Source organism: Strigops habroptila, chromosome 10, assembly GCF_004027225.2.
Source record: "Strigops habroptila isolate Jane chromosome 10, bStrHab1.2.pri, whole genome shotgun sequence".
NCBI lineage: Eukaryota > Metazoa > Chordata > Aves > Psittaciformes > Psittacidae > Strigops > Strigops habroptila.
The window spans coordinates 22,109,291-22,122,513 of record NC_046359.1 but is presented as its reverse complement, the minus strand read 5'-3'; the positions used below and the strand labels follow the sequence as shown (position 1 = coordinate 22,122,513).

At 36.3% G+C, this 13,223-nt stretch overlaps 1 protein-coding gene across 1 annotated transcript in view; it reads right to left on the bottom strand.

The window, feature by feature from the left end:
- CRIM1 (cysteine rich transmembrane BMP regulator 1) overlaps positions 1-13,223 on the bottom strand; it is a 188,459-nt gene that overhangs the window by 71,138 nt on the left and 104,098 nt on the right. Inside the window, exon 5 of the mRNA XM_030498818.1 lies at positions 3,432-3,553. Coding sequence (XP_030354678.1) covers positions 3,432-3,553 — 122 coding nt within the window. The remainder of the gene's footprint in view (positions 1-3,431; positions 3,554-13,223) is intronic.

Genomic DNA, 13,223 nt, shown 5'->3' with positions numbered 1-13,223 from the left:
GGGACAAGAACTGCATTGTAATGACAGTAATAGCTGTACACTAACTGTAATGATGAATTCTTTTGACCGCAGTGGTGTTTTAAAAAGCACAAATTTATGTCTCCAGTTAGTATAACATTTTTACATAAAATACTCTGATCTCTGCATATATTCACAATGATAAAAACATCATACAGAACTATTAGGAACATCAGCTTTCTGTAATTTTTTTTTTTTTGTCACCAATGAGAAGGTTGTTCTCAGCACTAAATTATTTCCTATATTAAAAAAAAATTCAGTAAGAAACTCAACCCATAAAAGTTTAAACAGCCACAGACAGTTGGTACTTAACAATAAGATTCAATTAAATCAAAATGTCAGGACCATTTCCAAGGAGGAATAAATGTTGTTTTCATGGTAAATAATGTCTATAAAATTATATGGTTTTTATATACAGAAACTGTAAGAAACAGTAGATTAGACATGATGGAAGGCGTAACGACCCACTCAGTATAATTCTGAAGCATAAAAATTTTGATTTTATAAGTTGATATTTTATAAATACAGCAGTGTATGGATTTACTGCTGCATTTATCATCAAACAGGAACAACAGCTCCACAACCTGCAAGGAGTAACTAGTGCAGAAGTTCCTCTTGCTTCAGATTAATACACTTTTCTAAGACAGAGTAACAAAAATGATCTTTAAGGTCCCTTCATGATCTTTAAAGGTCACTTCCAACCCAAACCATTCTGCAAAAGCTAGTTTGAGACAGTGTGCATTGGTAACAAAGATAACCACACAAAATCTACAGATATATCACAGGACTTCTAAATGAGTTTTATATTAAATCCAGCAAAGACATTTGTGAAAGCATGGCTGATCATCCCAAAAATGCTGACAAAGAGGACATACTAAGGAGTCTCTACATGACACGTATTTTGCTGCCCTTATTCATTAACTACTGCCTCAACACTGGCCAATGCTGTTCTGAAACAAGAGCAGACCTCTTCCATACATAATCAAGGCAGCCTTCCCATATTCTTTCTGAACACGCAACTCTGCATCTATCACATTAACACATACTTGCAATAAATATTGCAGAAGGCTGGCCTGTGTTAACACCCTGCACATCATTAGGGTTACATAAATACACGATTTAATTACCCCACAATACACAAAACAGATTTTTTGCAGTCTACATACACTTACTCATAATGGATGCCTTTATTTTTAGCTTCATTATTACCTGAGTTTAAGGTAACTCAGATAATCAGTATTATTCCTGACTGCTCCTCTCCCTGCCCCCCAACAGAATTAATTAATTCTAACATTAAATAGATACCATACAGCAGGAAAACTATACTAACATGACTGTGCAAATGTCCTTTTTATTCCATCCTCTTGCCTTTTTTCAGGGGTTTTCAAACACAGAAGTAACTAATGGAACTTGCTAGTAACACTGATTACAAAACTTACCCACTTACCATCATTAAATCCATCAACTTGCATTTGATTAAAACATGCTTTTTAAGAAAAGCATCTAAGCCTAACTGAAAAGGATGAAGATAAGGAATTCAGCATCTTCCCAGCATTTGTGGCAACAGCTAACCACCCTCACTACTGAGAACAGCATGTCCTAGATCTTGCAGATTTGGCTCTTGTTACTTTGATGGCAATTTTTTGTAATGAAGTGAAGAAATTGATCTAAGCCTATCAATGTAAGATTATTTTCTCCATCTGTCACTGGTACCTATGTATCTCTTCTGCACTTGTTAGCATTTCAAGATCATAGGCTACTAAGGTGAAGGTTAGGAGTGGGAAAGCCTGAGATTCAAAAAGAAATCTTGATCCAAAAGCAGGATGAACCTTTGGAGTCCGTTACAGTGAGCAATAAAGCAATGATGCACAGGGCAACAGTGCTAAGACAGTCCAAATTCACTGTTAAGAATGAAAAATGAATATAATTCCTCCTTGGAAACAGGATATTAAAATGACTTAAGAACAAAAAAAGTGGGCAATTTAAACAGCTTCATCTTACACCTGATATGATATATACTGCAACAATTTCGGTAACAGTACCACAAATAACATGCAGACTGAAGAGAAACAGCAACGTGGCTTCCACCTTTGAGACTGTTTTACACCAGCAAAGATACCCTATCAGAAAATGGCTTCAAATTTCTTGCTCTAAGTATAAAAGTAAATCCTGAACCAAACATAGCACTGAGGTGTGCCACACAGTTAAATCAAATTCAGAAATGATACTTTAACAAAATGACCTGAATATGAAACAATGGAAGATGATTATTACTTTAGTATAACAGGCAGAATATAAACAAGAATTAAGTAAATTGCATTTAATTCTACAATAGCTACAATCTCATCGCAAACAGTGAAAGAATTCACCTGAAAGCTAAAGAACCTGTGATTCTTCCTGATACAAATTCTTTTATTCATATGAAAGAAGTTAATTTTTATGTATAATGTCCCATTATATATGCTATATATATATTGAAACAGCATTTAAAATACTGCTCCATGTAAATATCACAAACATTCTCCTGGGGCAATCTATCTCATTCTATGTTTATGTGCATAAGCAAGGAAGAATGTAGAATAAAAGCTGTTTCAAACATATGACACATGCACCACCAAACAAGATTAATTATTGCTGAATAAATATTAAAAAAAAAATAAAATGGAGTGAAGAAATCTTGCTAATTCCCTGTGTCACAGGGAAAATTGCATTAGAAAGAAAATTAGAAATTTAGAAATTAAAGAAACACAACTTACAAATGACAGTTTCCCACTTAAGTATCTTCACCTGTACTTCCAGTTAGAATGATAGAATGGTTTGGGTTGGAAGGGACCTTAAAGATCATCTAGTTCCAACCCCCCTGCCACGGGCACGGACACCTTCCACTAGACCAGGTTGCTCCAAGCCCTGTCCAACCTGGCCTTGAACACTGCCAGGGATGAGGCAGCCACAGCTTCTCTGGGCAATCTGTGCCAGTGTCTCATCACCCTCACAATAAAGACTTTGATCCTGATGTCTAATCTAAATCTTCCCTCTTTTAGTTTAAGGCCATTCCCTCTTGTCCTATCATTACATTCCCTTACAAAAAGTCCCTCTTCAGGTGTCTTGTAGGCCCTATTTAGGTACTGGAAGGCTGTTATAAGGTCTCCCCTGAGCCTTCCTTCTCCAGGCTGAAGAATCCCAGCTCTCTCAGCCTGTCTTCGTAGCAGAGGTGCGCCAGCTCTCCGATCACCTTTGTGGCCTCCTCTGGACTCACTCTAGCACCACGTCCCTCGTGTTCTTTCTAACTGGACTTAGTTCAGTAGAATTATTTCTCTTGGATCTTATAACATGGTAAAAATAACCACATGCCCAGCATTTTCTACAGATAGATAAAATCCTCCTCTCCATGTGCAAGAGAAAGCTTTACGTACCATTGACACATTCAAAGACATCACAGCACTTGCCGGGTGTTCCATCTCCACGTGAGACTATCTGGGGAATGGAGCCTGCCTCGCACATGGGGAAACCACATAAACCAGAGAGACATTCGCATCTGAAACCAAAGAACAGTAAGGAAAACCCCATAAATAAATGAAGCCACTTACAAGGGGACAGAATAAGCAAGAGGAAAACAGAAAGCTAGAGCACAAGTTCCAGTATTAGCATATACATATCTTAGAATCATCTTTCATTCACCCAACAACCAAGATAGATAGCTTATCAACCTGAAGGGTTTTTTTAACCATCTAAACTCTGATTGGTGGTCAAGCAAACAAGAAGGTGGTACTATGCAATATCAACACTTCTCTAGTGCTGTATTTAAAAATGTAGAAAACCATGGTTCCAGATTGTTTGAAAATAACTGTAGTCTCCAGACTTGCAAAATTAAGGCTTCTCTTCCAGTTCTCTTCAAAAGAAGCAAAACTGGTAAAACACTAATAGCAGTAACTGCACCCACTCATCAGAAGAGTGTTCTCTTATTAGGAAACTGTATTATACCCAGTTTTATATAGGGAATAATTAAAAAGAAAGGAAGACCATAAAGAATCATTAAATCTAAGCCAAATGAGAAGAACTGCAGGTTCTCTTTTGGGTTGTGACGGTGCTGCCCTCAGTTTGTGGAGGGTCAACCAACTACATGGGATGCTAAAGAACATGGGAGGCTAGGTATATTAAGTACTACAGTTAGTTTCAGAGATTGGAAAAATTCTAAAGAGTATTTTCTTCATGTAAGTAGTATTTATTTGATTATTTAAGAAAACAGTCTAAAGAACTGGAATACATAAAATATAGATAGACAATAGTCACATTTGTTTTCAGATTCTTTGCTTTATGATTAACATAACAGTTTAAAAGTCAAATACTTAAGACTTTTGGTAAATTTATACCTAACAGAGTCCTTTCCCCAAACAATGGGGTACATTATAGGGATAAGCAGCAATGATTCAACAGAATGCAAGACAAAATTAACAAAGAGAAATATGCAAATATCATCGCTGAGAAACTTCATGGAATAGCACTTATATTTTTCAACTGCACATCACAGTTTTTTGGTTTTTTTTGTTTTTTTTTTTTTTTTTTTAACTGGTAGATGAATTTAGCATGCTACAAATACACATGCATTTGAAAAGGTAAAAAAAGAACTCAGCAGAAGATCCTGTAATTATGAATTAAAGAAGTGAAAATAAGAACTCTACTTGTTAATAACTATTTCAACTATTTTAAGTATTCCAAGACAACCCCCACATTAAACCACCCATTAGTAAAAAGCATCATCAGCACTTGATGTATTTTCTTATTCTCTATGCTTAAAAAGTTTGGTTCACCTCTGTATGTCTCCTTAATTCCCTAACAGACATTTCATCTCAGACCAGTGTTCCATGAATGAGAAAGAGGTACCTCTCAACAGATGGGGTTTTAATATCTCGCTCTTTTAACATCATTAGTGTTAGATAACAATGTTCTATTCTCCACTGTAAGGTATTACTCAAAAGGAAGTTTGCAAGAAGAAATACAAGCAAAGTCAAGGAATCTCACCAAACCTTTATTATACTATCTGAAAAGGATTCTTAAAATATTGCATTACAGCAGTATGTTACTATAAAGGGATGTGTCCTTGAAAATATAATATTAATTATATCACATTTCACAAATTACATTAAATATGTCAAGATAAAGTGAAGCAATTTGTCTATGTGCACATACATACTACAGTACAGTGACAGTTTTAAAACTGGCATTTCAAGGATTTTTTTTATAGTATTGTGCTTACCATAATAGTGAAGGATAATGAACTAAACCAATAAAACAGTATGAGTAGATAAGTTTTATTTACCATATTTTTGCTTTTAACACTTTCTTCTCAACTTATTTATAAATACAAAAAAAAAAAGAAAAAGGAGAATCTAATTATTTTTTACTGTATACCCTTTGCCTTCAGAGATGTAGAAGGAAAAAAAAGCATTATGGCTTCTACTACATGGAATCTAAAAAGCAGCTTCCCTTTAAGATGACTTTAAGCCATCTTGCAGAATTCTGTACTAATATCTCATCTTTTGCTGCCCCAATAAATGGGGGGGGGGGGGAAGGGCGGGAAGGGAAAGACAACCTTCAGCAATCAGTGAAAAAAAACCCCAAAACCAATTAGCACTGTCAAGTTCAAGGAATTTGTATCTTATAACAAACCCGTAACATCGCTTTAGAAGATGCCTTTGCCTTGTGAGGAGAATGAAACACAGAAATAAGCACGGACATATTACTAAAGAAAGAAAAAAAAATTAAAACACGTATAACAGAAAAAAGAAGTACAGGCACAATACAGAAGTGATATTAAAAGCCTAGATAATAATACTAAGTTTCACTTCATCCTATACTCACATCCAGATAATCTCTGGGAAAATAGGTAGATCAAACTTCCTGAAAATTCACGTTTTCCACAGAGAAAATGGCACAAGTGATGGAAATGTACTTGCAAACCTTGATTTTCCAAGTGTCGTGAGCTGAAATTACCAATCTTAGTTTTACTGCCTTAATAGTAAGCTTTTTCAGACATGCCTGTATCTTCTCTATTCTTTTCCTCTCATTCATTATCATTGATGATTTGAGTTGCAGAAGAATATTAAATTAGATAACTTGTACTTTTCTCATTTTCTTCCCAGTCAACTGCTTTTTTAAAAAAACAAACAAACAAACAAAACCCAAAGAAAAAAACCCAACCAAAACCAACAAACCAACCAAAACACAAAACCCAACAACAAGAAAACATGAATCACCAGATTAAGTAACTTAAGATAGGACAATATTCCAGAGGAAAGGCTGAAAAAGATGTTTAAACGACTGGTGGAAGCCAATGTTCCTTTCTGCAGAAAAGACTCCCTCCCATTCAGAGTAATCAAAGCTTCACATACTCATTCACAGTGTAAGCAAACAAAACCCCACCCTCCAAAATTTTATAAATTGACTTCCCATTTGGTTAAAAAATAATCCATGCGTAGGAGAATGTCAAAGCAGCAAATGGTCTCAGATGGACTTTTAAATAGTCTGCATTCTTTTCAGCCAGCTCTGCTAGCAAAACCTTTGACCATTGTCCAGACTATTAACATGGAAAACATTGTTTTGGAGACAGAAGTCTTTCAGGAAGAAACCCAAGGAATTCTGGTAGCCAAGCATGGCTGCTGCACTGCCAAAACAACAACATCTGGAAACTCTGAATAAGTGATCCCGTTCTCAGTAAGAGAGAAAAATGAGCTTTATAGTACTAGGTTTCTCTGCAGCGCCTTTTGGAGCAGAGGGACAGACGGAAGAGAAGTTGTCGTCCAGATCTGTGCTCTGTCACAGACAGCTATCCACCTGCAGGGCGTGTGTATCTTAGGCTTGATATTAAGCATTGAGTTTGAAGAAGTTTAGCAGGCCAGATTGTGATAAACCTGGCCGTGGTCCCTCTCAAAGTAACTTCTATAAAATTTAGCTGTTCAGACTGCTGTTTAGTAACATGCACGATGTTGCTTCTGAGCTGCCCCCTCTATAACTGTAACTTGCCTACAGAAAACAGACACAGCAGAAGTTACTACAAGGAAAACTTCCCAGAGAGAACATAACTTTATACATCACTTTCTCCCTTTACAAAGCCTGCACTGACACCACTGCAGCACCAAATAGCATGGTGGCATCCAAAAGTGCCAAGATTAAAGGGAGGTCAGTACCTGAATTACTGAGGAGCTGGCACTCAGTATCTGCCCTTCACATCTTATTAGCAAGGGCTCTAAGGAAACACATCTCTTGGGGCGTTATACCGTAACAGCACTTCAGTCAAGTCAAGAAGAACATGTCCTTTTAACGAGGAAGAACAGTCCTGTAAGAGTCAAATTTCCCCTAACAAAATAGTCCCGAAAGAAAAAAAGAAGAATCAAACAGTCATGCAAGAGACTTCATGGAGTGCAGCCTGAAAAGGTGGTATGGCCTGGAAGGAACAAAGAATCCCAAGCAAGAAGCCGACTGTACTGAAATATTGAAAATATGGAATCAATGTGGCCGGTAAAAGGAATTGTCTTTAGTTCTTCATGTTAAAGAAAAAAAAAACTGCATAATAACAACAAAAATTCTAGAAATTTGAACAACTGAGGAAGGGAAGGCTCAGTATATAAAGAATCAGAAACAAGATGATGTTCGTTAACCAGCTGAGGAAGGTAACTGCTTCAGTAATACAAATGGCCTGATTTTAAAATTCAGTTTTTAAGTTCTTCAAAACAAGTAATTTCGTTACTTTCTTTTATGTTTGAGGGTTTTGGTTAGGTGGTTTTTTAGTTTTTTGGGGTTTTTTTTAAATCATCATTTTTCCTTTCTAATTTTATGTCACCAAAATTGAAAAAAGGAAAAGAAGAAGAAGAAAAAAATCAAACTGAATACTTGTAAATGACAATTTTTATTTAAAATCCAATTATCTTGGTTCATTTACTTCTGTTATTAAACAGATGAAAAGAGAGAAGTGCTTGGTTAGCCTCAGAAAAGCCGTTTTGATGGTAGGATCAAAAGAGTTCTCCAGGCACAAAGCATGACGGTTATGAAAATATGAACAGGCACCTTGGAAAAAAAGATCTAGTACCAGTGAATGGGAAGGTTGGGGCTGGAGTGTGTTGAAGAGAGGGACAAAGGATTATTTTGAGGATCAAAATAAAATTAAATCTAAAGCACTGAGACTAGAGAAACACGTTCCTGAAACATACATCACATTCCTGTGGAGATTTTTATCATGGTCCTCCTTTTTTCCTTGCAGGAATCTAATACAATTTGCATTAATATTATTAGCACTTCCGTTACCTAAATACATTAGAGACAACTCCCAAAGATCCATTAGTAATATATACACATAAGGATACTGTAAAATAAGGAATTTTCAGAAGAGAATTCCCAGCATTATGAAAGCTTGAAAGTGGCAAGAAAAAGACATTAAATGCGAGGCCCCCCTTATCATCAAGCACAGAGTGTAAGAAATGATGGTACAGCAAAATGAAATATTAACATATCAATCTCACGAAATTGGCAAAGGATTATGTCCATGTTACTCACATTTGAAGCCATGATGTAAGTTAAGCAGGCAAGATGATGAGTTTTAAACCAGTCAAGCTACAGATTCCAGACAGGGAATCAACCAAATGCCAGTCATAGAAAAGATAAGCTCAGAAAGTGACACTGCAGGCAAAGACAAAGCAAGTGGGACACCTCCATCCCAGAAGTTCAGCTAGAATTGTGAGAGGGGCCAGAAAGCAAACTGTCCAGAGGAGGCAAATAAGCCCTTCCTCAAAATGTGGGAAACCATTAGATAAACATTTAGCTTCTGGATTTATTCCATTATAGACGAAATTTAAAAATAAGACCAGAAGATTGCTTCAGAATCCAATGGTTTCAGAAAGCAAACAAGTCTATTTTAGTTAATGAGACCTTTTCCATGTAATGGGAACCACGTATGCAAGAGCTGTAACCTTTTTCTAGAAACAAGATGCTTGAAATTCCACCAGTGACATTTCATGGAAGAGTAGTGAAATACTGATTGTTATTTTAAAACAATCCTCAACCTTCAGTTCCTCTTTTTAAATATTAAATAATTTAAGAAGGAAGAAAGGAAGCAGCAATTTGTGACTGGTGAAGTCCGATACGATGTTTCCCACTATTTTCTAGAGGAAACGCAACTTCAAACTCTTTTGATGTAACCTCAATAATGTTGATATTATTATCTGCTCTAAGTACTGTTGGAAGCTGCTGGGAAATTCTTATGTCTAGTTCCCTTCTAAAAATGAAAACATGAAAGTGATAATTCTACTGCTTTATTTTGCCTGTGGATCTCCCCAGGCAGTTTTGAGTTTGAAGACAACTGTCAAAATCATTATTGATCTCTGATAGAGATTAGATATTGATTGATACGAACAGAAATTTGTCTGTTCAAGTCAGAAATTATTCTGAAATAAATCACCTATTCAATTTCCAAACAACTTAAAAACTGATTAAGTAGAAATGGAACAAAGTAGAGTGGGGAGTCTTGGGGGGAGAAGGGAGAACAATATTCATTGTGATCATGGTATACACTAATTCTTAGACTGATAAGTGAAAACAAAAATCTGTAATAGAAAGGTATGTCTATCAGTTTATTAATAAGTGAAAGAGCTTGCTTGTCAAAAATGCAAACAAAATCAGATTCTATAGACATGACAGTATCATTCTACTCTCAAGCATAAAACACCACTTAAAAGTAGATACAATTAAGAGGTACTTTATCAGGGTTAAAATTTCTTCTTAACAGTGAAGGAGTAAGTACACTATTAACACAGCACATGGTCAGATTAAAGTACTACATGTACTTTTCCATAAAAACTCACACATAAGAAAAGGAAGCTGCGTGCATAACTATGAGCAATACTTCTTCCCCCTGTGCAAATGCTAGGGTTTTTAGTCTTATGGGCAATGTGCTCCTTCCTTTTTGTAGTATTGTCTTTAAAGGTTCTGCAATTCAGTACTTCCTGGGAGTTGGTGAAAGAGCATGGATGTGTACTTTTAACTGATGCAACGCAGGTTCAAAGAGCTGATCTTATAAGAGATGCAAGTAAGTACGCCTATATTTACAATGTCTTACAGCTTCTTCTGTGGAATATTTACATCTTATCTTTTCTGAAAACTTTCTCATGTGTCCTCTCTTTGTCAGAGGTCTCTGACACTCAGAAGTCAGCCATCAGGCTCCAGAAATGCATTGTGCTTCAAGAGCTTCTGTTCAGGTTTTATTGAGATGGCTTTAAAAAAAAATAAAAATAATACTTATCATCTTTTTCTCATTTGTAGACTTCAGGAAAATATGGTTGTTTGCCAAACCAACCCACATTGTCAGGCTGGACGCCAAGGCAGCAGTAACTATCATCACAGTGAGAACTTCTAGGAATTGCTGAGGCAGCTGTAAGTAAGAGAGGAAGAAGGGGACTGCCTGAACTTTGAATTCAGTAATTCATTACATCCCCTGGAAGACCAACATGGAGAAGATGGACATGGAACATGGGTCACCTATAAAGGTCACACATTTGCCCTTTTATCCTTGCTCTTTGTGGGTATTCAGACCTAAAGGAAGAAAAATGGCTTTTCTGGGAAAAGTATTTGCTGTTTCCTAATTTCTGAGGATTTCTCTTTAAAAGACTAAAATACATGAAATGCCTTAGCATCTATTTTCAGGTACTATGAAACTTCAAAAAAATTGCTGTGTTCTATTTAGCCTTTTCATCAACTGTTAAAACAAACTAATCCCTATTGTAAGCCTGAGATTGACATGGGATGGGTTCAACTGGCATCAGTGTAGTGATTTCCTTTGATACAAACCTGCCTCTTCAGAAAGGATCAGAGTCTCCAATTCAACGCAAGATGTTACACCACCATGGTACTGGATGATCAGATAACACTTGAGACGGAAAAGTGGTCTGCTAAAGCACAGAAGGAACAACTTGGCAAGTTGGCTATGGTAGCCAGAAACCGAAGTACCTAAGACACTAAGGAAAGAACTGAAGGCATAGCAAAGCTTCTGCAGAACCCTTAACGTGTCTTTGTTTGACCTTTGTTCCAGCTATCTAGGTTACTTGAAGTCAAGTCCTGAATAGAAATCTGGAAGATACAGGTGCTTGGATTTGTATTTGGTCTTACCAGTTCCAGCTGAACTTCCCTTTAACAAAAACTGGGATCCACAACCACTTTCTCTTGGATACCATTTCTTGAAGATGAGATGGGTGGAGGAGAAGGATCTAAAATTCTAGAACAAATACAAGGGAGACCTCTGTATCAGCAAAAGTTGCTTAAAAGAGGTGACTGGTACAGGGAGGGGAAGAGAATAAGTTACACTTGCTGGAAAATCATGACTGCCCTGAAAGAAGGTTGGGAAAAATGAGGTGGTGAATCCTGTACTCAACACCCAAACAATTTATCATAAAATTAAGGTCTTCCAAAGACAGGAAGACCTAAGAAAACAATTTACACAAACATGCAAGAATCGTGTCATATTTTGATAAGGAATGACATAGAAAATATCTGGCCGAGCCAAGCAGCTAACGAATGTACGTGAACAGAGAGGGTATACACTATCCCTCCTGTTGAGTGGGATAGATGCAAAGGTAATCGGGGATTCAGAGGCCACCTCTACAGATACTATCAGAAGAAGAACATTGTCCAACTAGCTGTTTAGGGATACTCTCAAATATAATGCAAATATAAATCGTTAATAGATAAATTAGATGAAAGAGAACTGACAACTATAGACTTCCCACTTATGATTCTGGTGGCTGCCATAAAACGAGAATAAAAGATATGAGCTGGTTTATGTGTAACTGCCACTATAATTCCCTAGACACTGGGGTAACATGAAATCAGAATATTGGCTGGTAGGTCTAATGCCATGACAGGTGGACACAATAGATGATAGAAGGAAAACAGGTCCAGATGACATAAAAAGGGATAAAGTAATTTAAAAGCAATTACTTACTGGACAAAGTAATCTAGATGGATAATAAAATCATAAATAAACATAAATGACCTCTGAAGGGGTGTATTTTTGCATAAACAGCTGCCACAGGACCTTCAGTCCGCTAACATGTAAAGACAGCATGGTAGACTCAACTGGTATCTACAAGTTTTCTGAAAAATGATAATGCTAATGATGAATTTCACAATTGGCATCTATATTGTGCCTAAGACAGCTCAAAGTTGTATTAGAGAAAAAAGACTACCAATAATAAAACAGGCAATATCTTCCTTTGGAATAAAAATCAATTCAGTAATGGTGTACAAGACTTAAAGACTCTATTGTAAACCTCCACTATTCCTTAATGTCTTTAGAACTGCTAAATAAAGAACACTCATGTTAAAAATATCTTGGTACAGCACAGATGCAAAAGAGTGTTTTCTGAAGTTATAGGTTATACCTATGTATACCCTTTTGGTGAAGCAAGTTTTCCTAATCTCTAACCTAAACCTCCCCTGGCGCAGCTTGAGGCTGTTTCCTCTTGTCTTATTCACTATATTCTACTATATTGTCCAGAGAATTAACACTTTTGCTGGTCAAGTACATTTCACTTTACCATACTGCACACCGATCTGTGGTACTGCCATTCCAAAGCAGCTCCAGATTGAGACATTTTAGCTACATGTAAATACAAAAACCAACAGGGAAAAATACTGTTCAAACAAGGAAAAAAGTTCTATGACTAACTGATTTAAGAAACTTTTTCAGACCTTTTCTTCTAAACAATAAAGCTATAATCCTACTCCTCCATGCTACTTAATCCAATTGAGACTTTTGCATTTGTAACACCATCCAGCTATCTGTAACTAAGTGATAGTGAAATGGTCTGACTCGAAGTCTTCATCTACTCATCCTTCAATCCCAAGATATTTGGGCTCCAATCTTGCAAGATTGTATCTGTAAAAAGCTCTTCACTTTCTGATGTATGAAATAGTCATCATGACTTGTATTCCTGTTTTGTTTAGATTTATGAAGCAGTTCACTGCTCTTAAAAATTTTTCTCTCTCTGTAACTTGTTATCTGCTTCTTTTATGATTCATTTACATTTGTTTTTCCCTTCTCCTCCCACCACATCAAACTTGAAACTGCATTTATTAAAGCTGAGACTCAGACACAAAATAAACTGCTGGAGATTTTGATGGATAAACATGTATTGATTATTTCTGAAAATTTTCTAATCTAG